Source organism: Vigna angularis, chromosome 8 (assembly GCF_016808095.1).
Source record: "Vigna angularis cultivar LongXiaoDou No.4 chromosome 8, ASM1680809v1, whole genome shotgun sequence".
Lineage (NCBI taxonomy): Eukaryota > Viridiplantae > Streptophyta > Magnoliopsida > Fabales > Fabaceae > Vigna > Vigna angularis.
In genome coordinates, this window is record NC_068977.1 from 35,962,251 (window position 1) to 35,990,079 (window position 27,829).

Sequence of the window (27,829 nt, forward strand, 5' to 3'; positions counted from 1 at the left end):
GGAGGGAGGAGATACTCAACTTGGATGTTATTTGTCAAGTATTTTAATTGGGATATTTGCATATAGTTTTGACTATGACATGTTTGCGTTAAAAATAACGATCTACTAATAAATGTATTTTGTATGCTCATGAAAAAATAGATTTGAGGTAATATGAATGAAAAATTGTTAATCACAATACACTTCAATGGTTTTGGAGTAAGAAACACCAAGATCCTTTAATTCAGAAGAGTTCAAAAGTAGCAATTATCATGTATTGAAATTCAACTTTTTAGAAGAACAAGAAATCATGCGTTGTTTTTTAGATTTTCATGAGATACGAGATTGTTCTAGTGTAATACAATAACTAGTATGGATTCTTGAGGATAATGATATTTTTATAACATTTTTTTATAATATTTTAATATTATTTACGTGTTATCATGTGATTGATCCAAAAATCGATGACAGAATTACACATAAACGGTGTTAAAATGTTATAAAAAAATATTGTTAAAGTATTATCCATTTAGTAATATGACAACTTGTCCAATTAGAGTCACAATAAGTATTGTTGAGCACATTTCTGACCATAATAAACAATCATTAATCCTACAATACAACAACAATGGGAAACAACTACTATTACATACTTCCTTGCCTTCAGAGAATTGTAAGTGAAATTTCCTAATACAAACATATTTCACCCTTCCAGCATCTGATCAATGCAGTTTCTGCTGCAAGAATTTTTTTATTACCTACAATTGATGGTTTGCCTTTTGAATACATTCAGCTGTGCAGCAATATTCTCTGTCTAAACTTCAACTAACTCATTTTGGAGTTTAAGCATGGAACTTGTACAGGCAGTGCTAGTTATTTCTTATTTACATGAAAGGATGCATGAATTCTTCTTCCTTTGTGCTCATGGCATCTTTTTCTTCCTTTAACTGGTTGTCTTGTACAGGCAGAGCCATCATCTAAGATGATTCCACATATATTTGTGTTCAAGATACTCTCATCAACAGGATTCCCTACCAGTGTTTGCAGAGAATCTTCTACAACATGGCTGACATTTTGGTATCTATATCCGTTGCCTCTTTTTTGAACAGATGCAACAATTCTCCTACCTTTATGCTCATGACACCTTTTCCTTCCTTCAACTGGTTTTCTTCTACAGGTGGAGCCATCATTTAAGATGATTCCACATATATTTGTGTCTGTCAGACTTTCATCACCAAGACTCCCAACCACTTTTTGTGAAACATTGCTCTCTGACTTGGGTACCCTGGTTGCTTCGGCAATGGAAACATTAGCTCTCATTCCTTTGTGTTCGGGACACCTCAATCTTTTCTCAGCTGGTGGCCTTCTACAAAACAAACCATCACCCAATGCCACTCCACAAATTTTAGCATTCTCCTGCTCCTGAACGACACCAGTGGTACTTTGAACTATCCTAGGACGTGATCTGTTAAAACTGAATACTCGAGATAGGAAATTATAGCTGCCATTGTCTGCTTCATCTAACTTGTCATCTTCCTGAGGTAGCTTGCTTGGTTTAATTCGGATGCCCACTTGCTTCTGAGTGAATGGTAGTAGCACTTTGGTCACATCTGAAAGTGTTCTAGTGCCTGAAGCAATTTTTTGAAGCTTTTGAAGAATTTCTTCAGGCCTCCGGATACCATTACTCCTTGTGTTCCACGCATAATCAAATGTACTGAGCAGCTGAGCTTCTGTTCGCAGAGCATCTTCCTTGTTTTGCATCTGCTCAACAAAAAACATGGTTTGCTCATGAAAACTTTGCATTTCTTATTATGCAAAATGCAAATACACATTTCTTCAATCTTGAGCGCAAAATTTCACAAAAAACGCAACAATCCACGTCAAAGTATATACTTTTGTTAACAGTATTTCCCCAATAAGAATGTTCATCACTTCATCAGATACTAAGCCCAGACATAAGAAAATCACTTGAAAAGTGAGATATGTACTTACAGGAGCCCATCTATAAATGATTGATAATCCTTGTGAAAACACTTCCTCAAACAAGGGGCGCCCCTTTTGGGAAGAAGAACCATTCGAACAGCCACTCTGCAGATGATCACCTGTTCTGCCATAACACTGGAGTCTTGTTCTCACATTGTCAGCTTCTCCAAGGTAAACCACCACTATGCGGTGAGAATGAGGGGTAAGCTTTGAAATTTCACGCCCCAAACCACCATTGGACACAGCAATTCCAAGCTCATACACCCCTGGATTCGATTCCTGAGGGAGGTTATGAATCCTGTATCTTACACAACCTTCCTTTCCTTTGGAATGATCTTCCCAATCAGAAGGGCCAATCAGTATCTGAAACCAAAGCAAAAGCAAAAGCAAAAGCAGCTCGTGACATGAACATTCCATGTCCATAACAACCTCGTCAAATCAAACAGTAATTAACCGTCTCCTCTACTTTTAGTTTGAGGGTAAAGCAACAAACTTTCAACAGTGCCCCCTCGGAAATAGTGGATTTTGTTAACACGAAAGAGAAACAAACGCAGATTCACATAATTAAGAAGCATAAACACAAGACATAATAAACCGAACAAAGAACAAATTAAAACCTTCCAATGGGAGAAGCTGGAATCGTGTTTTGTGCGGTTGCATTGTTCCCTCTTCAATCTTGAGTTGACCAACGCCATCATCACCAAATAGCGCCGTCAAACGCCGTGGATGGATGAGTTATGGCCGTTGATGAAGCTGCTTTTTTGCTTCTTCCATTTAAAGCTTCCAAATACTATGTTTCTTTTTACTATTTTATTGACCAAAAGTGCCCTCTTGCCCATTCCATCTTTCAAACAGTAATGATGTGATCATTATTTATTATTTTTAATATACCTTAATAAAATATTATTTTTGAGTTTAACATGAACCAATAAGAAATGAAAGTTAATATAACATTTAATTAATATAATTATTATAAAATTTATTCTATATGCAAGTTTGTCGTTAAATCATTACCAAAGTAATTCACTCTATTAATGTATACATTATATGCTTTCATTACCGTGGCAGTTTGATGGTTTTCATGATAATAATATTAAATAATTTAAAATAAATTTTGACCAATAATTTTTTTTTACCGTTGGACTATGTAAAGTATTATAAATAATTAGTAGGATTTATTAAATACACTTTTTTACTTGTACAAATTTAAATTTGTGCCATTATGAGAAATTTAATTTATTATTTTCAAAATTTTGTATTTGCATACATATAAGTTCATTTATATATGTAATGAAAATATTAACTTTTATTTAAAAGAATAAAGCCCCATACATGTTTGTTAGTAATGGTGGGCATAACGGACTTTTTGACTTGAACTTGTTTTTGGGTTTAATGAATAGAGAAATTTACAATTTTGAGGAACATGAAAAGGTTTTAATTACTAAGAAAGATGATATAAATTTTAGTTTATGAGAATCATTGGATTTTATTTAACGCATATAAATGCTCTCAATCTAATGGTAAATAACTATTCTTTTATTACTAAGTGACTATTTGCTCTTTTTTGACTAATTAATAACAATAAATCATGTTTTTAAAGTAAATATTGGGAATAAATGAGATAAAATCATTGATATTATACTAGCAATGTTAACCTTTCACTTTATTCAAAAAATTTAGTTCTCAAAACAAAACTCATAATCTAACCGACCTTTTCGTATAAAAGAAGGAAGGAGAACAATGTTTGAAGAGAATAATATTTAATGAACACTCTTTTCATACATAAAGTTGATGAGCAACATTCTTAACTTTTAATGAAACATTTTTTTTTTTAGTTTCGTCTCACATAAATAAACAATTACTATGATAGTTTTTCACTAATTAATTCACTAACAAATATGAAGTTTGTTCAATTGTCATTGTTACGAAATTTATGATAGTAATTAAAAATCAATTTGAGGTGATTATCAACAAATATAGGCTTGATAACTTAAAAAAATTTATATATTTCAACAAAATGGAATTGTTGAAAAAAAAACATTTTAATAAGTTATTTTACAATTAAGTTATTTTATTAATCTTGTAAGCAATATGGTTTAGCATAATTGAGGTTGGTTTAGAAAAATGCATGATTCAATTGGAAGAAAAGATTAGGTATGTAGCAATAATAGGTCAAATAAATTCAATTGGACCGAAAATAGTTCCTTCTCTGTTCCAATTCGGCCACACAAACAGTTAAATATAGGAACATATACATTATGATATCAGTCCTTCAATTATATAATCAATAAGTCTTGTAGACACTAAGGAAATATCTTCTGTTGGCTTATTGCATCTGCCAAATCAAACAAAATGGCAACACCATAATCTATTGTGCATGCCTTTGGCCATTCTATATTTCTTAAATTCACTTCTAATCAATCTCTTCAGTCCATTCAGTTCTAGAGACATTGTCAGAACTTGTTTTTAGCTTATATTTTGTTCTCTCTCCGATTTTTGAAGCTTCTCTTCTCTAAAACACTCCTTCAATTATATGATTTTTTTGTTTATCAAGAATTTGACTCTGATTAGTGATTGGTAATAGTTGAAATGAAGCAAAAGGATTGTTACAGAAAAGTGACAGGGAAAGTGGTGGTGGTTGCAGTTGAAGCAACGAAAGAAGTTTCAAGGAGTGGTTTGATGTGGGCTTTGACTAATGTTGTTCAACCAGGAGATTGTATTAAGCTGCTGGCTGTCATTCCGCCTTTCTGCTCAAGTATTTCTCGTTCATGTCACTTTTGTTATTATTTGGCTTAAGAGATTCTTAAAAATGATTCCATACTGACATTATCCTAAGCATGACAGCGATGTTATTAACTGTGTTTTGTCTTCACTTCAGACATCAGGGCACTGGGTCTCTCTGGGCTTGCTTTTGCTACTGATTGTATCACTGCTCAGTGGAGATCCCGTTTAGGAACTGTCTCAGATCAAAAAGAAGTTTTTGTGAATTCATGCTCCCAAATGGTGCTTCAACTTCATCAGTTTTATGATCCAGAGAAGGTTAAATCATAACCTTTCAATTTCAGTGTTTCACTTTTGCTTTATGTGTAACATTCTGCTTCTCTCATGTGTCAAAACTTAAATAGATAAAGATCAGAATCAAAATTCTTTCTGGTTCTTTTTGTGGAGCAGTGGCTGCTGAAGCCAAGAGAGCCAAATCAAGCTGGGTGATATTGGACAGGTAAGAAATAATGCAATGAACATGCTAGAGAACTTGTTCTTTGTGCATGTAACGCCAATTCAGTTCTATTTTACGTGTGTGAATTGATGATTGGTAAACAATTTTACGCACAAATGTTTACAGAAAATTGAAAAATGAAAAGAAATACTGCATGGAGGAGCTGAATTGCAGTGTTGTAATCATGGAGCGATCTGGGCCAAACGTTCTGCGATTGAATTTGATCCTTTCATCAAATATGGAGCACAATGCATTTCCAAGAAACTTCAAAGGCAAATCTGAACATGCAAATACAATTAAGTGTCCAATTGTTACTCCTGGAAGTAGTCTTAAACAAGGATCAAAGACTGCTAGTATCGTTGGAACACCATCAACACCTTGGACTTGGACTTCACCATTTTATCAATATGGTAATGATGGAGGACGAAGAAAAGATTTACCCTTTTCTCAGAACGAGGTGAAAAATGTGGAGGAAGGTGTATCCAATTCAGAGTGTGAAATTATTATGAGTTTGTCATCCTGCGGGTCATATTTCCAGCCATGGATTTCAAATGCAATTTGTGGTGATGAAGAGTTTTCGAAAAACATTAACATTAACGAGGCTCTGGTTTCTCCCACCGAAGTATTGGTTCATAAATTGGATCATGATCCTGTGTTAGGAGTGCTTAATTGTAAAATTGATGTGAACATAAGCAGAAGTGTCAGAGAAGCAATTTCACTAGGCAGAAATGGCACTACTGCGTCACTCCCATTGTGCTCTATTTGTCAGCATAAGGCACCTTTGTTTGGGAATCCTCCAAGATGGTTTACATTTGCTGAACTGAAACTTGCCACTGCTGGATTTTCACAGGAAAATCTTTTGGCAGAAAATGAGGTTGGATCTGTACACCGTGGAGTCCTATCTGATGGGCAGGTTGTTGCTATCAAGCAGTGTAAATTAGCTGCTACTCAAGATGATGAAGAATTTTCTGCACAGGTTCAGGTCTTAAGCTGCACACAACATCGTAATGTTGTGATGCTAATTGGGTTTTGCTTGGAGTATGGAAGAAAAATTCTGGTTTATGAATATATCTGCAATGGATCTCTATATTCTCATCTTCATGGTAAATATTTTGAATTTCAAACCATTCAATTTGTATATAGAAAATGGCAAGTTTCAGTCTTTATTTACATAAAAGTTAAAAAAGAACTTTTTGCATTACAAAACTTGCACAGATTAAGTTTTTCTGGTTTGCAAAGCTTTTTGGCATATTTTGTATGCCTTAGAAGGTGCAATTATGTTGGTGTAGTTAATAAGAATATGCATATTTAAATCTTAACAATATGTTGATTGCAGAAAAGAATGAAAATGTACTGAATTGGTCTGCACGCAAGAAAATTGCTCTGGGAGTAGCTCGTGGGTTGAGATACCTTCATGAAGAGTGTAGAGTGGGTTGTATTGTGCACGGCGACATTAGACCCTGCAATATCTTCCTTACTCATGACTTTGAGGCATTGGTATGTCTAAACTTTAATATGAAAATGCATAGGTATTTGGCTCCAGAATATACTGAAAGTGGTGACATCACTGAAAAAGCCGATGTGTACTCGTTCGGGGTGCTATTACTGGAGCTTCTTACTGGACGCAAAGCTTTGGATAGAAGCCACCAATGCCTCCATGAATGGGTAAGCTTTTTACAGTTCATCATATTTGATGACTTGGGCCAAGAACAATAGCAAGTCAAGAGCCTATTATTGCTGAATCTGCTATAAATCAACACCTCTCTCCCTTGTATCATTACTTTTGGAATTTACAAGAGTTATGTTGTTGCATCTTTGTCAGCCCTGCTCCGCACCGAAAGTCATTCTCCTTGCTTCTTCCCTCACCCTTCTAGCTTTCTTCCATAGATGGTAAGCTATATGAGCTAGTGTCACCTCCACCGAAGCATCTCACTCACCATATAATTCATTAACCTTCGATTCAACCGTTGCCAGTCTACCTATGATATCCTCTTCGTTTCTCATTGCTTCATGGCTTCCAACTGGATCAAGCCATCATTATGGGTTTAGGGATTTACAAGTTTAGAGATTTAGGATTTAGAATTTGGAGTTGGAGAATTGAGGTTTGGGTATGAATTAATGTCTAGGGTTCAAGGTTTCAGGGTTCAGAGTTTAGGGTTTATGAGTTTAAGGTTTTAGCGATTTAGGATTTGAGGTTTAGGTTTTAAGGATTTTAGTATTTAGGGTGTATGGTTTTTTAGGAGTTTTGGTTTAGGATTTTATGGGTTCAGGGTTTGAAGTTTAATGCTTGAGGTTTTAATGTTTGGAGTTTAGGGTTATGGGCTTGGGATTTAGGATTTAGGTTTTATAGATTTAGGGTTTTATGGGTTTTGGTTTAGGGTATATGATTTGAGGTTTGTGGTTTTTGGGTATGGGGTTTAGAATTTAGGATTTGTAATTGAGGGTTGAGGTTGGGGGTATGAATTAATATCTAGGGATTAAGAGTTTATGGGTTTAACGTTTTAGCGATTTAGGGTTTGAGGTTTAAGTTTTAAGGATTTTAGTGTTTAGGGTGTAGGGTTTTTTAGGGGTTTTGGTTTAGGATTTTATGGGTTTAGGGTTTGGAGTTTGAGATTTGGGGTTTTGGTGTTTGGAGTTTAGGGTTTTGAGCTTGGGATTTAGGGTTTAGGTTTTAGAGATTTAGGGTTTTATGGGTTTTGGTTTAGGGTATATGATTTGAGGTTTGTAGTTTTTGGGTATGGGGTTTAGGGTTTCAGGTTTGGGATTTGGGGTTTGAGTTTGGAGATTTGGGGTTTTCCAAACCTTTAAATCCATAATACCCTGAATCTCTAGACCCTAAACATCTAAAACCACAAATCCTAAAGCCTAAAATCTTTAACACTTTAACCATAAATCCTAAACCAAAAATTTTAAACCCTAAATCCCAAATCTCAAACCACAAAACATAAAACTCTAAATCCTAAATCTTAAACCCTAACCCCAAACCTCAAACCCCTAACCCCAAGCCACAAACCCCTAACTTCAAAACCCAAACCCCAAACCCAAAGCTCCCAACTCCCAACCTCAAACCCCAAAGCTCAAACCCAAAACTTAAAACTCCAAACCTCAAACCCTAAACTAGTAAACCTCTAAATCCATAAACCCCTAAAACCATAAACTCTGAATACTAAAACCTTTAACCCTTAAATCCTAAATCCCACACCACAAAAACAAAACCCCAAAAAACAAAACCCAAACCCAACACCCCAAACCCCATACCCAAAAACCTCAAACCTCAAACCATATACCTTAAACTAAACTCATAAAAACCCTAAACCGCTAAAACACGAACCTTAAACCCCAACCCCAAACCATAAATCTTAAACCCCAAGCCAAAAACCCCAAATCTCGAACCTTAAACCCTAAACCCATAAAATCCTAAACCAAAACTCCTAAAAAACCTCACACCTTAAACACTAAAATTCCTAAAACTTAATTTCGAAACCCTAAATCGCTAAAACATTAAACCCATAAACCCTGAACTCGAAACCATGAACCCTAAACCCTAGACACTAATCCATACGCCAATCTCAACCCTCCAACCCCAAATCCAAAACCTCAAACCTTAAACCCCTAAACTCGTAAATCCATAAACCTATAATGATGGCTTGATCTAGCACATTTGGAAGCCATGAAGCAGTGAGCAACGAAGAGGATATCATAGTAGATAGATTGGCAACGGTTTAAGTGAAGGTTAATGGATTATATGGTGAGTGAGGTGCTTCGGTGGAGGTGACACTAGCTCAGGCAGCCTACCGTCTATAAAAGGAAGCTAGAGGGGTGAGGGAAGAAGCAAGGAGAACGACTTTCGATGCATAGCAAGGCTGGCAAAGTAGCAACAACATAACTCTATGTAAATTCTAAAAATAATGATACAAGGGGCAGAGATGCTGATTTATAGCAGATTCAACAATCAAATTCGGTGTCCTATGCTAGGCTGATGATCAATCGTATTTAGTGGATCAAAGACCACATATACAGGTGTGAAGCATGCTGGCGAGAAGGGGTTTGGGCTAAGCACGACCCAATCCTGAAAGCAATCTAAACTTTGCTCCAAATAAAGTATTTCTTCAATGCTTCTTGCTTGAGATTATCTTTAAGATCCTTTTGAAGTCTCCTAATCATTTCTCTAATAATGGAGCCTTGATTTCAAGATGGACTTGGGTCCAAATCATCTTGTTGGTTAGTCATTTCATGATGGGTTCTTGACTTGTTATTGAACTTGGACCTAAGTTATCAATATTGAAAATATGTGAAACAATCTTAATGAGTTCAAATATTTGAATAGGGTTTGGTTGAGCGAGGTGACATCAATGAAGTTGTAGACCCAAACATAAGAAACTGCATCATTGATGAGGAACTTCATCGCATGCTGCAATGTTCCACTCTCTCTGCATCCAACACCATCCTCATTTAAGGCCACCCATGTCTCAGGTTGCAAAATTAAGTTTTTTTTTTAATTTATATTTTATTGCATTGATGTGTTACTATGAATAATGTTTTGTAATTGAAAGTGCTTAATTAATTGTGATTTCCTTTAAAAAATAAATTAATTGTGATTCTTGTTAGCCACATTTATTTTTCTTGAATTATAATGATATAGTTGTTTTGAAGTATATTTCTCGTACAGGTACTCCAGATGTTAGAAGGTTATGTTTTGCAAAGTTGAAAAGAATGAAGAAGAATTGAGGAAGTTTAAGGTGAAGCTGTGTGTATCGTGATGAAGTCGAAACATAGATTTTGATAAAGTCATTCATATTGTTCTTAATAATCAACGAACTTTATTTTTTACTTTTATTGTATTTTATAAACAATTCATATTCTTCTTAGTGCTTTTAGTTGTTTGCGAATGAATTAAATAGTTTTTTTTTTAGTTTTTTTATCTCAAATATAAAAATGCATGTTTGGTGAAATCTACACTCATATTTACACTTTCCACTCTTAAATACCGTTTGATTTAAAGAAATAATTTAACTTTTAAATTTCTCATAAATTTAACTTTTTAAAATTAAGCTTTTATTTTAAAAAAATTATGCATATTAGAGTGATATTTTAAATTCATTTGTTTGTTTCTACATGAAAAATGTAAAATAAATAATAAATAAATGACTTGAGTTTTAAATTTTTCATAAATTATGTTTTTAATTAAATATTTAATATACATTTTTTATTAACTATCTTAAAATTGTATATTTTTTAATTGAGTATTTCTCGTTTAATTTTATTGTTAAGTGAATTAACATAACAATAGTATAAATAATCTTTGTAACCTTGATTATTTTTATATAAAAAAAATTGTTTCATTGTTTTTAAATAAGTACTAACATAAAATTCAAATTAACCATGTGGAGTCATAAGATAATATCGTTTCGTAAAAATAATTAAGGTTGAAGAGCTTTTTTTTATTGTAAAAATTGCAAAATAAAATGATTACATTTATGAATATGTAATAAAACAATTTTTTAATAAGAATTAAATTGAAAAATCCAAATTTATAAGAGATTGTAAATTATTTGTTTTTTTAATGTAAAAACATATAACTAATGACAATACAAAATAATACAATATAACTATTCCATAATTTTAATTGACGGCAAAATTAAATAATCAAAATTTAATTAAAAAATATTTTTTTTGAATACTAAATATAGTTAATTTTTTTAATGAAAACTTAATTTAAAACATTTAAATTTATAATAGAATACAATTTTATTTTTACGTTTATAATGTATATTAAAGTTTTAGTTTTAAGAAATTCAAATCGTAAAAAAATCTAAAGCTTTGAAAATTTCTTTAAATTTTCTTCTTCAGACAGTTTTAAAGTATTAGTATCTAGAATCACTAATATGTTTAATTTGTGTTCTAGAATTCTTAAACAATAGTAATTAGTATAAGAATAACTGATAATGTTTGTTTTTTGAAACAAATTATAATCAGTGTTTTCGGCAATTGAGAAATAGTGTGCTGATGTTGGAAAGCAAAGCAACAATGGCGGGTTGGTTGCTGAAAGCTCGCAGTCGCTGCCGCTTTTCCCTTTCTTCTGCGCTCCATCACCCTCGCTTCATCTTCTTCTTCTCTCGTATGTTCCCTATTCACTCAATTCATTCAAATCGCTCTCTCTCTCTTTCTGATTTCACCGTGAGTTGCAGATGTTGCAGAGAGGGAGCATGTTCACACTTCCACACTCACAAAACCAAGTTTTATCGACCCTACTGCCGCCGTTCATCCCGATGCCCTCATAGGCCAAGTACTTATTTTTTACTCTTACTCTCTTTTCAATCCATTGCTGTCTGTCTTTGCTTATTCTTCGTCTTCTCCTTTTATTGCTTCAACCAAAGTTTCCTCCTTTTCTACTGAATCGCCATTGGGTACTTCAAATCACTTTAATAATAATGTTGTCCGTTAATCAAACATATTTTCACTTCCTAATCAAAGATTGTGCTTAGGGTGTTTCGATTGGTCCCTTTTGTTCTGTTAGCTCCTCTGCAAAGCTGGGGAATGGTTGTCGACTATACCCTGGAAGCCATGTTTCTGGAAGAACAGAGTTAGGGGACAATTGCACGTTGATGACGTGAGTTCAGTGTTCACACCTAAGATCACTGTTTCAGATAAGGTTTTGCTTTTCTGAATGCTACTTTTTTGTTCCATTATATGATAGTGGTGCTGTTGTTGGTGATGATTATCCTGGATGTACCGTCATTGGAAGCAATAACTCAATAGGATATCATGCTGTGATTGGTGTCAAATGTCAAGACATGAAACACAAGGTATGCTCCACATAAACCGGTGGAGGTTTCTATACATACACAGTCATTCCATGTAATCTGATTAATGAATTCATAATTATGATTGTCATTGTTTATTGTGTTATAGATATGAGTTTTAACATTTTTTTCATAGGGGGGTATTTTGCTAAGGTTAATTGAAAATGCTCAAGAAAAGTCTATAAAAAGTGTTTGACTTTAAGTATTTCTACCTGTAAAAATCCTGACAAGTCTTCGATCAACTCAACTTGACTATATTTTAATTATGTATGTGTATTGCAGAAATATTGAAAGATTGTTTTTTTTTTTCAGAAACAAAGCCTGTATGCCTTGGACGCACTTTTATCTCTTTTAATTTGCTTGAAGTTTTAAATTGACTTTCTGTTTTCAATTTCTTTTGTTCTTCTCTTCCTTTAGTTGCATTCCAATTTATTAGTTTTTCAACCAATTCTTAATTGACTGGTTTCAAACTCCAAATGTTTCACTGTAAATTTTGCTTCACAGAGATGCATTCTAACAAAGCAGATTGACTTAATTTTTTCTTCCAACTTGAATGAGCAGTCTTATTCAATTATTACAGTTTGTTTTTATTCTGGACACAACAATTAAGCTTAAGCTTGTTCAAAAAGGCATAGCAATGGTATTAATTAAATCATTGCTCGATCCTCGACTTGAAAGTTCATTGTGTTTGAAGGATGGATACATCAGACTAGTGTGCTCTTCAATACCATGTTGAGGATCTAGTCATAGTAAAAGGGCTAAGCTATTTGGACAAAGTGCATGATTGATTATTTAACTGGTTATGTTGTGACATTATTTGCATTGTTTGTGTTCATGTTAAGGGTAGAATTTATTTTGGAAAAAAATGTAAGCTTTTAATGTGCCTTTCATGCAGCCAGAGGATGAATGTTTCCTGGAAATTGGAGACAATAATGATATCAGGGAACATACTTCAATCCACCGATCTTCAAAATCAACTTTTAGGACGGTAAGAAGACGGCTTCGTTAACTTTTTACAGTAAAGAAAAACCTCAGAAATTTTCGGACACATAAAATGTACCTTATAATACTCACCGTGATCATATGATCAGGTTATCGGTAATGGAAATCTTATAATGGGCTCCTGTCATATTGCCCATGATTGCAAGATTGGTGACAACAATATTTTTGCTAACAACACTCTTCTAGCTGGACATGTCGAAGTGGAAGTAAGTTTTAAAACCTAAATCACCTTTTCATTATAAAATATGTAATTTTGTTGTGTTTTAAGCATATAATTTAGAAAATCAACTAAAACTCTTCGCATGTAGGACTATGTTCACACTGGAGGTGGAACTGCTGTGCACCAATTCTGTCATCTTGGCTCGTACTCTTTTCTCGGTGGTGGTTCTGTGGTAGGTTTTTCTGTTAATCTCAGTCTTAAATTAATCTGTTTTCTAACCAGAGATATGATTTTTCCGCAATCATGCAAGATTTGTACAAAATCTAAGCCAGTCAACGGAAAGTTTAAGCAGGATCTAGTTATCTAGTGACCGAAGGCTGTGGTAAATGTACCCTCAGTGTGGCCCATTTATTTACCAACGGTCTGAATAACAGTATGTTGTATACAATAATCAATATACCCTTATTGAAGAACTTGTTAAGCAAATACCTTTTTACCATGCCAAATTGATTTAGAACTACTGAAGTATGCAACTACAATGTCATGTTCTTACATAAATGAAGCTTACACAAGATGTCCCAAAGTACGTGATGGTAGCCGGAGAAAGAGCAGAGCTTCGTGGTCTTAATTTAGTGGGCCTTACACGGTGTGGATTCAGCACTGCAGAGGTTTATCACTTTTTAAATTTAGTTGGCCTTAATTGTATTTTCATCACCACTAAACAAATTTTTTGGGTAATGTTTCAGATCAGAAACCTGAGAACAGCTTATAGAAAGATATTCATGTCCTTCGATGCAAATGCGGGGTCTTTAGAAGAAAGGATTGCAGAAGTGGTATTATTTGTTTTTGCCTATTTCTTTAGGGAGTTGGTGAGGTATCTGGTGTCTTCCTTAGGGTGGATTTCTCATGGTAAGCTTATTCTGCAGGAGCTGCATGAAGAATTGGGTCACGTTCCTGCTGTCCGTGCGATGTTGCAGTCTATTCGCAACTCAATTGCAGAAAATCGTCGTGGAATATGCAGGATTAGACACTGGAATGTCTCTTGAAGCCTACAGGAGACAGTTTACAGTGAATTTAGTTTACGATGGAGTGGTTCTTTTCATTGCTGTATTTGAAAGTTTTGTATAGGTACTGAATGTATCATTCTCTAATCACAGGGCGACCCTTAACACATTCTCCACATAATAACCTCACTTTGCTTAAATTGTCACTTTTCTCTCCATCAAGTTTGCCTTGAAATGTATAAAATTTATCGGTAACTGATCTCTTTCTAAAAACTAATTAATAAACATATGTAAGCTTCCAAAAGAACCACAAGGCTAAATTTGCAACAGAAAAATAAATAGAATTGCAAAGCATGGTAAAATATATTGACAATGGATTGAACCCCAAATCTAAATGCAGGGCTGAATATTCTATACATCATTCCAAACAAAAATTATATTGCTCATTTATCTATTTTTCGTCGAGCAGTGGAGAAATGCTCTATAACTGCAAACTGATGGATGAAATCTCACTGGACGTCTCAGTCAGTAGCATTGAAAAAGCACATCAATACTACGTCAAATACGTGATCTGATAGTACATCAACACTAACAGCGAACATAAGGTTTCTGAAAACCTGAAATGGACAAAAGCTAATGAACCACGCAGCTTTCCAATATAATAAAATGATGCAGATGACACCTTCCCATGCATCCAAAACAAACAAGGAATCTGTCAAAAGGTTTACTCAACATTTGTTTTTCAAAAAATTAATAAAACTGGGACAATTGGTAATTAATTATAGCAAGTGCAGTGAAGATCTTGCATGAGAAAAGAATGTTCTAGGATATTTAGATGGAAATCAGAGTATGAAGGTCTCACTGAATCTACATCTATAGACAATTGAAATTTACGATGGCAATGAAATTATGGTGAATCATACCTATCGCAACTTTTTTGCACGTTTAGAGGATCGTGCCGTCTCCTTTTTTGATTCCTCTGGAGTTTTTAAGTCGATAAATGGCTGAAACAATTGAGACACAGGTAAAGAATAATCACTTAAATTGAAACACTAAAATAACCTACTCTCGCTTCATATTTATATTTTAGTACTTCGAAGGCAAGGCTATATTTATATTTATAATACTGCGAAAGACAGTTATATCATTATGACTTCAAACTTTTAAGGTTTGTTTGAATTGAGGATTGAACGAGAGTGGAAAGTTGAATGGTTTGGATTAAGGGAAATTTAGTGGACAGTGAAAAGAAATGACTCCCTCATCTCCAATCCTCAATTCAAACAAACCCTTAAGGGGAGGCTGGAGCAAAACTATTTGACTCTTGAAAGGGGGAAAGTGCACGTTTTAATACTCTAGGAAGGACAATCCATGGGGGTATTCATAATCATACAAAAAATAGTACTGAAAGAATCTGATATCTGCACAGCCATCTACGTATTCCTGAGAAATTAAAAAAAATGTCACCATTGATAGACTAAGAAGTAGTGGTGCAAATTATTTGGCGGAGTCAGGGAGAACCATAAACTATCTAGTCCTGTTAGCGTGTCTCCAAGGTTGAATCAGTTCCAATGATTTGAATAATCGTCCAACTGGACTGGATTAAATTATGAAGTAGCTTAAAGTCTTGGTACTTGGCTTATCTCAAGGAGGGTAACCCTTTAGAAGAGTTAATGCGTAGAAAAATCATTTGTTAAGGCAGTTTTAACAATATTTTGTTAAAAACGTGCATGTATTCTGTTAAAATCTCAACAGAATCGAGAGGTTTTGGATACATATACATTCCCAAAAGTTAAAATAAACTTATTAACAAGATAACAGGAACTTGAATAAATATTAAGCGCATAAGTTAATTATAATCTGGAGGAAATTCAATTTATTTTATTTTCTTGTTTAAAGATAAGTTAATTCAAACGACACTTATTCTCCTAATGCACAGTCCTCAAGTTCAATAAGCCAAATCCAAAAGTTCTACGTGTTGTCAGGTGAACTCTTTTGCAAATGGGCTATGTGACTAGTCTAGGTTTCTGTTTCTGTTTCTTCACAAAACTAACAGTCACAACTCGGTTTCTGTATCTTCACAAAGATTCGACTCAAGTGAGGTAATGTGACTAGTCTAGGGAGTGTGTACCAAGCATTATCTATTTATACTACTTAAATGCCAACAATATACGAGGCTCTAAAATTAATCAGAGAAATATAATAGAAAATAGACGAAAACGAGTTTGCATTTCACCTCTTCCCATTTGGTTTGAAGTTCCAAAAGCTCTTGACAGTAAGCAAGGCATTCGGCATGGTACACCGCTGCTAGGTCTTTGATTAACGCCTTCCTCTTGATGATACCGACCACTTCAACGATAATTGAAAATTAAAAAAAAATTATAATCAATCAAGTGCACAACTCCCAATTGCAATGTCAATTACAGGATATATCCACAATCACAAATATCAATGCACGCCTGATGTTTCAAATCGAAGCCCTAAACTCAAAATTTCAATGCACGAGAAGACATAAAAAAGAAAACAGAAATTAGAATCTGTAACAGAGAGAGAGAGAGAGATACTCCGACTAGGATCAAACGGTAATGGAGGATCGGAAGGTTGTGGGGGTTTCGGTTCTTCCGCCATAGCTTTCTGCTGCAGTTCCTCTAAACATGCTGTCGTAACTTCATATTGACTGGGCTCACTCTCTTGGGCTAACAAATGGGCCTTCTTTTTTCTTAGCATTCAATTTGTTTCGGGTTTACGAATATGTATATTATATCAAAATTAATAAAAAGGAATATGTATATTATATCAAAATATTATAAAAAAATCTGTATGAATATTTTTTCCTACTTAATAATATAATAGACATGTATTATAACTGCAACAGTTTTTACCAGATGAATATTTTAACAAGTGAACTTAATTCTACATCTACGATAGTAAACTTTAAACTTAATTTCATTTCAAAAAGATAAAATTTGAATTCATTTGTATATTATAAATTGATATTTTTTTAGTGGATGAAATTTCCACCATTGATGATTTTTAACGTAATTGTTATAAAAAGAAATCATAAACAACGTTAAAACTGCTTGTTCATGTATTAACAAAATAACAGGGATGTGTGGAACTTGGTGTGCATATAGATATACTTATGTGTTAATAATTCATAATTAAGATGTGATTATGTGTAAGTGAAGGTGATTAGTGATAGATGAAATGAGATAAAAAATAGGTCAATGATTGGAAGAAGTAAAAGATTTTATAGGGTCTGACATGCAGAATGAAGTGTCGAAAAGTGTCGAAAACAGCTCCCAGTTTCCTCATCTGTGTAATGACTGTGTTTTCTTTATTTGTGTTGCTTTTGACTTAGGACAGCGATGTTTTCAAGAAGATAGCTCTTGGCAAAATCAGAAGGGCACTGCATTAATGAGGAATGAATTACCATTAAAAAGTTGCATCATAATGAATAAACAGCTGTTGTGATGATCCTTCAGCTGTTGTAAGGGTACTCATACTCTTAATATAATGTATCTCACAGTTGAAAATTTAGTGGCCTGAGCTATTTCTGTAGAAACAAAGTGCTTATACATTGGACATTATATCTTCTGGAGATTTTGGTGATGTAATATTGTATCTATTCCAGCTGGTTGATCATCATAAAGAAAAACAAAAGATGTGTAAGATTGATTATTATAATTAATGTGTCGCTGTTTAATAGCTTTTTCTTGGAAGATACTGGTTAGTTTCTCATTGGTATAAGTACTGCATATTTTGTACTAATGGATTTTTCTTCTGGTTTTGTTCTCTGTTTGTGAGGTGGAATTTGATTGATATGTGTTCTATTTTGGGTTCGAATACGCATATACTTTGTATCTGAATATTAAGTTACTTTTGCAAATAAATGAACTTAATGATGAAATATGAAACAGCAGTAGATAAGAGAGGGTGAATGGACTTGTTAACATTTGAAAATAAAAGGTTTCTGGTCAAATCTAGAGATGGTAATGGAGTATGGTGGAGTGAGAACTAGCTTTATTATTTATATCTTTTTTTTAAAAAAAAATTAAGGTTATTTTCATATTAAATTAGTATAAATTTTTTATCTTATGACGAATAAATTATTTATTAATTTTAAAAAATAAAAGATAAATAAAATTAAAAATATATGAAAAACAAATATTAAAGTTTAAAAGTTTGTAAGTCTTTTATTTCTTTATCCTAAATTCTAATGAAATTCTTTTATTTACTAATAAAGAGTACAACATACTAATAAAAAATTACACAAAGAATAAATGAAAATAACTATTTTTGCCATAAAGCTACAAAAACTAAATAAAATACGAAAAATATGTCATTAACTTCATAATAAAAAAAATATTTTTTTAGTTAATAAATCATTTTGTAAAAGTTAAATAATAATATTTAATTTCAAAATGTAAATAATTTTAGCGTATAATTGAATATGAAATACTTGCTAAAACTTAAAAATAAATAGGTTAATTAGGTGAATAGAATAGGAGATATAATGTAAAAAAAAAAGTTTTCTTATAATACTTAACTATGTATTTATACATAATAAGAAAAGAAGAATTTAAAACAAATACTATTGTGTTAATTTTTTCAGATTGGTCGTCCTTTCTCTTTTTTTTTTTCTCATTCTGCCATCTGCATCGTCACGTCCTAAGGAAGCACACAGAAAAAGACGTGTTTAATATATAACACTGTGACTGTTATATTTATTTTATGCAGACAGTGCTCTTCAAGGACTTTGATAGGTCAATGACTAAGTTCAGGAATCAGATAAGAAACATCATATGCAATACTATATATTCCCTGAACACCACAAGATTCCTTCCCAACATAATGCCAAATCACTCTCATAATAATTCTGCGGCGAATAATGATAGTTTTATAATATTTTCTTTGACAAAATTTTAATATCTTCTACGTGTATTAGTTTATGTTAGTATTTATGATTATTATTATTAATCGTAAAATAATTTTGGACCATGATGTTAAAATATTGTCAAAAAAATATTGTCAAAGTATCGTTATTTTAAATTATAACTAAAACAATCTTCACCTAATGCTTAATTAATTAATTAATAATACCACAAACCACTACCAAGGTGCTGGCTGATATAACACCACTTTCTCATGAATAATTTAATCAAGCAAGCATGAGGAGATTTAATAATCGTGCTCATTTTGGAGTGATGGATTAAAGTGTAAATCGTGTTCTAATATACTTCTTTTGACAGTATCGTCTAATCAATTGCGTATTCAAGTAATTAATTACTTTTATTACGTATTTATTATCACAGTGCTCAAACAAATATTAACTTTAGATAGCATCAAACATCGAATGCACCCAATCATACCAAACAAAATATAAAAGACCATAAACAACGTTAACCTATACTAAAAGTTTAAAGATTATTTGTGTAACAAAACTTAACCTCCTCACCTAAACACTTTTATTTCATTCTCTTGTATAAAATTATTAACACATATCTTTAATTAGCTGGACTTTACCTATGAATCTCAGATTTTAATTATGACAAATGTACCTTTGCAAAGCAATCTGCATGCTGCTTTTAAAGCATGATGTGATATGTCTTTTCCCTTCAACTTATACAAAAATTGTATACATAAGATATTTGCAACAGTTAATTACTCATACGTATATAAGCCATTATATATGTATAACTATACTTTTCTGTAAAATGGTAAATGAGATTATCTTGTAAATACAGATGAAGTGGTTAAAAGCATTAGAAAAATACACGTGTTTTTGTATACGAGGGACATGATGTCTGCGTATGCCGTGTTCAACCCTAAAACACAAGTACTCACCAAATAAGATAAGGTATCTATATCCTCATGATTTCTTGTGTATAAAAGCGGAAAAGAATAAAACATAGAAAATTATTGCAGAAGCATATATATATATATATATATATATATATATATATATATATATATATATATATATATATATATATATATATATATATATATTTCAAGAATAAACTATGTCCATCCAATTAATTTCTCTAGGTGTGCTTCCAATTTCACAAACCCCACACCTCATTCATCATCATATATACCACCAAACATGTCTGTTATTTCTGCTCTCTTTTTCTCTCTCTTTCTTTGAAGCTCCGGTTTGGTATTCTGCTGCTGAGGTTGTCAGCTGAGAGGGGAAAATGGGCAGAAAATGCTCACATTGTGGAAACATAGGTCATAATTCCAGAACCTGCTCTTCTTTCAGAGCAACTTTCGTAGGAGTTCGTCTCTTTGGGGTCCAACTACACATATCAAACTCTTCTTCTCTTACCATGAAGAAAAGCTTCAGCATGGATTCCTTGCCCTTATTATCCTCTCCATCTTCCTCCTTTTCTTCATCAAGAATATCTATTGACGACCATCCTGAAAAAGCTTCTGTTGGCTATCTATCAGATTCCGATGGCCTCATTGTTCGACCACAAGACAGGAAGAAAGGTATGCATCACAGTCAAATTCATTCACATTATAGATCTATTCCTCCATCATCATGTTTATCTATTTTCTTTCAATACTTTACCTCACTCATTTTCTCCATTAAAGTTCCATACCAGCGACTTTCGTGTGTTCTTGCTCAGAAAAAACTAGATTTTGTCAAAAACTACTTAATATTTTCTTTCTTCTTTCACCCATCTTTTTATATTACATGTCTTTGATGTATATATGATCATCTTTGTGCGTATATACACATATAATATAGGAGTGCCATGGACGGAAGAAGAGCACAGAACATTCCTTGTTGGACTGGAGAAGCTGGGAAAAGGTGATTGGAGAGGTATCTCTAGAAACTATGTGACTACAAGAACCCCAACACAAGTTGCAAGCCATGCTCAAAAGTACTTTATTCGGCTTGCAACCTTGAACAAGAAAAAGAGACGTTCAAGTCTTTTTGACTTGGTATATATATATATATATATAGATGAACTCCTTATAGTTACCCCATTTTTATATATGTGATGGAATTTGGTGTTTACAGATATTGATTAATTATGGCAGGTTGGTGGCAGCTCTAACTGTAAGTCAGATGATTTGGTTTCTCCTACTAAATCCAAAGGTGAAATTGAGAACGATGTCACCTTGTCACTTCTTCAAGCACAAGAAACCAAGACAGGTGAGCAGAAAGATAGTGATGATTGTTGTCAAGATGAAGCAGGTGCAGATCATGAAGCTGTTATGTGGCTTCATCCTCAGATGAAATCTTCATCAAATAATAGTAGTGCAGCAATTCCTGATCTGGAACTCACTCTTTCAGTCTCCAAGGACAAGGCTAAGACCATGGAACAAACTAAATCAACCCCTGGTTCCTTCTTTCTTGGACCAATTAGCGTGACTTAACTCAACTATTCATGAATTAATGTTGTCCAGTATCTATCGACTTAAACAAAAGATCATAAATCTCTCCAAAGAAAACACATTTTTATGTTGTTGTTTTTGATATTATTGGTAATCATTAATCAGGCACTAATCTACTGTGCAATCACATGTCTCGATGATATATAGAGCAGATGATTATTTTATATATGTATAATCAAATATTTCTTTGTATCATAGCAAATTAGTTCAGTCTGTTCAACTGAGTTATAAATCAACCATGAAATTTTGTACACCTTTTTGCTAGTAGTTGACAAGTCATCGACATCATCCACACCTTCCTATATCGGATATTATATATGCTTAATATATATATCAATGGTATAGTGTAATAAAGTTTGTTCTTCTGAATGCATAATGCACAAGTTTAATCACAATGAACAAGTATCCTTTTTTAGTGCTTTGCCATGTCAATAACTCAAAGATAATAGCAAAAAAGTAGGTGATTTGATTAAGTTTGGTTTCCTGACTTTTGGCACAAAAGCTTTTTTATTTATAATGTTGGGTTTAATTTAAAGTAAACGATGGATTCTGTTGAGAAGATTTGGACTCCACTACCACTAGGGCTGGAAAGGTGGCCGTCTAGCCTTTAGAATTAAATAATTAAACACGCATATAAAATCTACAATTTCCTTTGTTTTGGAAACATGACTCAACACATGAAAGAAATTTGTTCATTAACATTTAATAAAGTGTACCTTTTCTTAGTTCAATAAAATAGGTTGTAATTAGACTCTGTTGATTATATTAACATGAAGTACCATACATTAAATATATTCAACAAATTTGGTAATGCAAATAGTTTTGGGTGATTGTAGTATATAACTATAAGGACGTGTCTGGTATATATATGTAGCAGATGTTCTCCAAGGTGTTATACTAAATAAGTTATAATGAGACTTTGGGACAAACTGTTTGTATTAGTATTTATTATGCAGAGAAAATGACTCAATACAAAAACTGGTTAGTTTAGTGAAAGAATCTCATAATTAATCATCGTATTAAGTAATTTATTTTACTCAATCTGATACTCTAACACCTTTTCTCCTTTAGAGGGTAAGATGTTCACAAAAATACTGAAAACTTCAAACACAATTAAAGGAAGTTGTTTTTGCTTTTCAATGTTTGAAGTAAGCCAAGAAAGAAAATTCAAACGTTTAAGAAGACAAAGTAGAATTTTCCAGAAAGCATACTTGTAAAGCACGTGGCTTTAGTCTATTCTGCATCCAGCTATCAGTGCTTTTAAATTAAGTAATTTTTAAATTGGTCCAACAAAACTCGTGTATCATATGATTTTCATAGAGTATGCATAATAAGGTGTGCTTATGCTTTCTTAATTTCGAAGCTTAGGAAAGTACACAAAACAAGGTAAAATATTTGTTATATGTTTTCTTCCTAATCATTCTTTAACATACAGCAGCAATTGAACTGTTAAGTACACCTAACTTGCCCATTTTTAAAAGGAAAGCCTTTGATGCAGAAGCACACATGAAAAGAAAGAAAACAAAACAAAACTTACTACAATATACCCTAATTATAATCTTGTTGAAAGGGGTGCTTTAATTAGTATTCAAATTTAAGATATTATGCAGCTGAAAATGTTAAGATAAGGATAGAATGAAAATGAAGCTTGTCCACAAGATTCTAAAGATCAAGAATATTATATGTGTCAATCAAACCCTGTAGGGACCCTTTGTCAGATGTATCTCTTCTGTGTTAAGTTAAAATCCATTAGCTGACAAAATTCTAGACTGCATTTCAATTTACTTATACCTAATATATAGTTCAATGGTTCTTTCTAAAGGACTTTTTTATGTATAGAACTTTTTGTATGTGCCTTGGAACATGAATATAATGATATTTGTAGTGGATTTTAAGAAAACCAACTGCATAATCTCCCAACCATATGCTCATTCTGAATTTTTACGAATGCTTTTATTGCATCTGTCATTATGCATAAGACTGATGTTACATATATTTTTGCTTGGATGACTCAATATGATGTATCATATTTATGAGCACTTTTTAGATATAGTGACATCTCAACCAACAATCCGTGTCTTCTTTACTACCTGTAACCATCTGTGTGGTGTCAAATTATTGGACTTTTCACTCTATAGCAGCTTTATATATATATACATGCTCTATTATGGTTCACATGAAAATTGTGGATGGTACCATTTTGTCTTTGTTCAATGTTATGTAAGTAGGAGTAGCTTATTTTGGATAATGCAGACACACCTATAATTTACATGAAATTTAATGCAGAACAAAAACGTTAATACAAACAAATTAGACGTCTTAATTCAGGCATCACCAACCCTCTCAGCATCATCATTAATGCTCAAAGCTTCTCACCAATATGCTACTTCTTAATTTGGATGGGACCTCTTTTGACATTTGGTTTCACTTAAACCACTTATTAGTAGGTCTTCTGTAATTTCCTAATTCATTGCTTTAACTTTAATCTGTTACCAGAAAGTAATCTATGATCATATGGCATGAAAAATGTGGGATTTAACCTCATATATTCAAATGGCTGGACCAATCATTTTCTGGTCTCACTCATCATTTAGTTTTGCCCATTGGAATTACATCAGCTGATTCTACAGTCTCCGAAGAGTGCAATGTAAGAAAAACTACTTCTAGTAATTGAATTAACGATTTTTAAGTTGAAAAATAACTTCAGATTTAACAACTAAATCAAGAAACTATATATGTAACAATAATATAACACAATTTGAAGACCGACATTCTTCAATGATAAGTAAAACGCATAAATATTCGACTGGACCAATATTTTCTTTTGTCGTATGCGTCATTTAATGTTGTCCATTAAATTGGCATCTGTTATTTCTGCAATATCTTCAAAAAACGCAGAAATGTGAAACTGGACCATTCTTTTGTCGCATTCTTATTTTGTCCATTGTTAGCTATATTTTATCTATTGCAGTTTTACAGATTTTTATCGTCGTGTTATAAGTGTGTTTGTTATGACTAATCTTTCTTAGAAGTAGAACATAATAAAGAAACAGAAAACGAAATTGTCCATTTTTTCGGACATCTCGTATATATTCTAACTGTATTGGTCCCATTCACTGGTACAGCAACATATACACATGAAAACACAGTGATACTTTTGCACCAAAGAACCAGCCACCAGAAGAAAGAGATTCATGGGTCTCAAATTGTTCTGTGATGAACTAGTTGCCACAGGCTTAAGCATTGTGATCACTACAAAAAACTTGTACAATTTCTTATCATGTTTTCTTCTATGAAGAACTTGAAAATCACATAAGAACCACAACATGATCCGGTGGAAACATAAATGCTGTCACATTAATTCTTGAAGGGTTTACATCCTTGTGTCAATGTCATTTTAAAGTGTCTAAAACTTTTTCTACTTATTAGGTCACTCATGACGTATCAATATTTGCTGAATATAGATTTTTAAGTTTTCAAAGTCATTATTTACATATTTCAATCTTTCACTAGTGCAAAAACAGCGTATAACGTCACGCGTTCAAAGCATAACTACTTGCCAACGTTAAAAATGATCGATGGCAATTTTGTAAATAAATACAATTATTAAATGTCGTTTAAAATTATAATTCGACATAAAAAGATATAAAATTTTATCGAATGAGATTGAAAATTCATTCACTTTATCTTAGCGCGCGAGACCCTCTTCCCTGCTCAAACTTTTATCGAATGAAGTTTGACAACCATCACATGTAATCTTTCTTTCATTTGATACAAATGCATGTTAATTAACGTATGATTTTCGTTTTGTTTTCACGGATTATTTTCATGTTCTTGTCCTTCATAGGCATATTCTGCTTTCTCTCACTGGTGGCAACACTTTGTTCCGATGAATCTACCTTTTGAAGGTTAGTTTTCGTTTTCGTTTTGAAAAACTTATTGGTTGAACTTGTTTGTTGTTTGATTGAACTTGTTTGTTGTTTGTTATTGTTATTTGTTGTTGATTCTATATTAGCGTTCATAGTTCTGTTTTTCAGGTCTCTTAGAGTTTTAAAGAAGGATTACAATTAATTAAAAGAAAAATTTAATTAACATCACCAAGTTCGACGTTAAATTAATTGACAAAATTCACATTAAATTAACATCGAATTTTTTAAATTCAACGTGATATTCGAGGTTATATGTTGTTTTTGTACCACTGCTTGTACCATCAACTTCCTCGTTCTAATCCCTAGCCTGTTGTTTGTTCCTCTTATCAACCATTGCTTTTAACTGCATAAGGGATTTTCAAGTTCTCAAATAACCTCTTACTGTTCTTCAAGACCATGCTTATTCCTTGTCTTGTACGACACCCGGTCTTTCATCTTTTGTTTTTCTTTTTTGAAATTCACCACCATTTTTTTCAAAAGCTTCTTTGGTCCAACATGAATGTATGAAAAATAATAATCAACAATCTGCAAAAAAGGTCCCAATACAGCTCGTCCAATTTCTGTTTGCAGGTCCAGAAATTTTGGGCTCTACTATAAAACTGTCATAAGGCTCTTTTTCTACACTTTTGTTGAGCTCTGCACTCTCATGATTCCTAAGCACTCATATGTTACAAACAAAAAGTTTAAAATATCCTCTTTGTTGCACCAAGCTACATCTGTTGCAACTGCCACAGACATAACTGCTGCACTCCTTAGGAGGAAGAAAAGAAAAAGAAAATTCAATTAGAATGCATATCTTATGTTTTGTAAAATTCATCCTAGAAAATTTGTTTTAATAAAATTATTCAAGAAACATCTCATATTTTCTATAACAATTATTTTAAAAACCTTGTTTTAAACTTTTTTTCTTAAAATTATAAAAATTTATTCTATAGTAATATATATATATATATATATATATATATATTGGAAGGGAGATAATTTTACTTGTTGAAGAATACATTTTTGCATGAGACTTTAAAAAATTATGACGTGTTTCTTTTCCTTCTTTTGTGGGATAATCTATATCTGGTCATAAAAAAAAGTACAATAAAGTACCTTAAACCATAAAACAAGCTCATTTGATAATGTTAATTAATATAAGCTGAAACTTATGATAAACATTATAGTTGACTATGAATCATAAAAGGTAAGATTTCTTCTTAAGATAGAAAAGCACGTTGTTGAATAGTTAGTTACGGTGCAGAAATCCATCCTATTTTCGTTGACAAGATAGAATTAGACATTAATATATTAATTGCTCTGCATGAATCACCATATACTGTGATTTTATTCTAGTTTATGCATTATTCATTACCTTTTCTTAAAGTTTACAATTTGTGTGGAAGTAAATGAAACAATTTTGAAGGAACATGCATGCAGGATATGAAAGACTATTGGATTCATTGCTTTTAAGATAACAATAATTAAAATAAATTAGTGTCTTTATGCATAAATCATATTTTTAAAATATTATACCTCAAGCTTAAAGATATAAATCATATTTTAAAACTACTGAGTCTTATTAAAAGTATTTAAATTTCAAGCTCGAGTCAAAATCTTTTTTCACTCATCGTTTGGTTGAGCTGAAATGTTATCTACGATATTTAGATGTTAAAATAAATGAATGTCTGATAATATTAACAATAAATATACAATAAATATAATTAACTACCTAAATATTTATTTATAGATTTTAGAATATATTTTTGATTAATACTAACCTACTTACAATCCAAATGTTAATAATCTAACTTATCATTAATATAACTATTTTTAATGTTAATATCATACTATACAAATCACATTTATACTTATTTTATATTTTTATCGAGTTTAAAAATACAGTAGCATTGTTAAAATTATTTGTGAAATGGTTTAAACGGAAAGAAAATAATTAAATAATCATAACTTAAAACTTAAATTAAAAAGTCATGATAAAAAAATGGAATAACTGAGACGTGTTAGTTAAAATTATGAACAAAATTATGGTCTAAACATTATAAAAAAAAATTGTGATTTATTGTATTACTAGACAACACCTTAAAAACAAATATGATCTTAGAAAGAAAAAAAAAATCCACAACACACATGTAATCCACTTTTGAAAAATCATCACCTAAAATTAAAATCATACTTACTTAACTTCAAATCATAATTCTTGTCGACCAAATAAAATAATGTCTTGATTTGAATGTTGACTCATAAAAGACATGGGACTAAAAAAAAGTATTGAAAGCATCAAATTGAGTTAGTTTTATATGAGCAATAATATTTTTACAGCTCTACTAAAATAAAATAATCAT

General features: G+C 32.3%; 4 protein-coding genes and 1 pseudogene across 7 annotated transcripts; 3 read left to right on the plus strand and 2 right to left on the minus strand.

The window, feature by feature from the left end:
• Positions 1-608: 608 nt before the first annotated feature.
• On the minus strand, positions 609-2,745 carry LOC108344807 (protein EFFECTOR OF TRANSCRIPTION 2). The gene is made up of 3 exons (XM_017583308.2): positions 2,580-2,745; positions 1,972-2,325; positions 609-1,740 (listed from the first exon to the last, which is right to left on the minus strand). Exons 1-3 carry the CDS (start codon positions 2,658-2,660, stop codon positions 853-855), a joined length of 1,323 nt encoding a protein of 440 aa, XP_017438797.1. The 5' UTR covers positions 2,661-2,745; the 3' UTR covers positions 609-852.
• Positions 2,746-4,257: 1,512 nt separating this feature from the next.
• On the plus strand, positions 4,258-10,091 carry LOC108343969 (inactive protein kinase SELMODRAFT_444075-like; annotated as a pseudogene).
• Positions 10,092-11,136: 1,045 nt separating this feature from the next.
• Positions 11,137-14,348, plus strand: LOC108344873 (probable acyl-[acyl-carrier-protein]--UDP-N-acetylglucosamine O-acyltransferase, mitochondrial). 3 transcript variants are annotated; one of them, XM_017583396.2, is made up of 10 exons: positions 11,137-11,297; positions 11,368-11,465; positions 11,665-11,789; positions 11,877-11,985; positions 12,878-12,970; positions 13,074-13,190; positions 13,293-13,376; positions 13,708-13,812; positions 13,891-13,977; positions 14,071-14,348. In XM_017583396.2, exons 1-10 carry the CDS (start codon positions 11,186-11,188, stop codon positions 14,188-14,190), a joined length of 1,050 nt encoding a protein of 349 aa, XP_017438885.1. In that variant the 5' UTR covers positions 11,137-11,185; the 3' UTR covers positions 14,191-14,348. The 3 variants fall into 3 exon arrangements, 2 of the variants coding, with proteins under 2 accessions (XP_017438885.1, XP_017438886.1); XM_017583397.2 differs by having other exon boundaries at positions 11,377-11,465; XR_008244949.1 differs by lacking the exon at positions 14,071-14,348 and having other exon boundaries at positions 13,293-13,790; positions 13,891-13,943.
• Positions 14,349-14,487: 139 nt separating this feature from the next.
• On the minus strand, positions 14,488-16,859 carry LOC108345068 (uncharacterized). 2 transcript variants are annotated; one of them, XM_017583635.2, is made up of 4 exons: positions 16,710-16,859; positions 16,382-16,494; positions 15,072-15,152; positions 14,488-14,765 (listed from the first exon to the last, which is right to left on the minus strand). In XM_017583635.2, the coding sequence occupies exons 1-3, from the start codon at positions 16,771-16,773 to the stop codon at positions 15,072-15,074; spliced, it is 258 nt and encodes an 85-aa protein (XP_017439124.1). In that variant the 5' UTR covers positions 16,774-16,859; the 3' UTR covers positions 14,488-14,765. The 2 variants fall into 2 exon arrangements, with proteins under 2 accessions (XP_017439124.1, XP_052723417.1); XM_052867457.1 differs by having other exon boundaries at positions 14,488-14,830.
• A 3,356-nt stretch (positions 16,860-20,215) lies between these two features.
• LOC108345161 (transcription factor MYBS3) lies at positions 20,216-21,806 on the plus strand. Its single transcript, XM_017583741.2, has 3 exons — positions 20,216-20,640; positions 20,903-21,099; positions 21,199-21,806. Exons 1-3 carry the CDS (start codon positions 20,346-20,348, stop codon positions 21,535-21,537), a joined length of 831 nt encoding a protein of 276 aa, XP_017439230.1. The 5' UTR covers positions 20,216-20,345; the 3' UTR covers positions 21,538-21,806.
• Positions 21,807-27,829: the final 6,023 nt, after the last annotated feature.

Coding starts and splice junctions, on each gene's coding strand:
- LOC108345161 (XM_017583741.2), top strand. CDS start 20,346: ATGGGCAGAAAATGCTCACATTGTGGAAACATAGGTCATAATTCCAGA. Junction 20,641..20,902: donor ACCACAAGACAGGAAGAAAG/GTATGCATCACA, acceptor CATATAATATAG/GAGTGCCATGGACGGAAGAA. Junction 21,100..21,198: donor GTTCAAGTCTTTTTGACTTG/GTATATATATAT, acceptor TAATTATGGCAG/GTTGGTGGCAGCTCTAACTG.
- LOC108345068 (XM_017583635.2), bottom strand. CDS start 16,773: ATGGCGGAAGAACCGAAACCCCCACAACCTTCCGATCCTCCATTACCG. Junction 16,495..16,709: donor ACCGTTTGATCCTAGTCGGA/GTATCTCTCTCT, acceptor TTATCGTTGAAG/TGGTCGGTATCATCAAGAGG. Junction 15,153..16,381: donor TTCAAACCAAATGGGAAGAG/GTGAAATGCAAA, acceptor CAATTGTTTCAG/CCATTTATCGACTTAAAAAC.
- LOC108344807 (XM_017583308.2), bottom strand. CDS start 2,660: ATGATGGCGTTGGTCAACTCAAGATTGAAGAGGGAACAATGCAACCGC. Junction 2,326..2,579: donor CCAGCTTCTCCCATTGGAAG/GTTTTAATTTGT, acceptor CTTTGGTTTCAG/ATACTGATTGGCCCTTCTGA. Junction 1,741..1,971: donor TCATTTATAGATGGGCTCCT/GTAAGTACATAT, acceptor TTTGTTGAGCAG/ATGCAAAACAAGGAAGATGC.
- LOC108344873 (XM_017583396.2), top strand. CDS start 11,186: ATGTTGGAAAGCAAAGCAACAATGGCGGGTTGGTTGCTGAAAGCTCGC. Junction 11,790..11,876: donor GACAATTGCACGTTGATGAC/GTGAGTTCAGTG, acceptor ATTATATGATAG/TGGTGCTGTTGTTGGTGATG. Junction 13,978..14,070: donor AAGAAAGGATTGCAGAAGTG/GTATTATTTGTT, acceptor CTTATTCTGCAG/GAGCTGCATGAAGAATTGGG.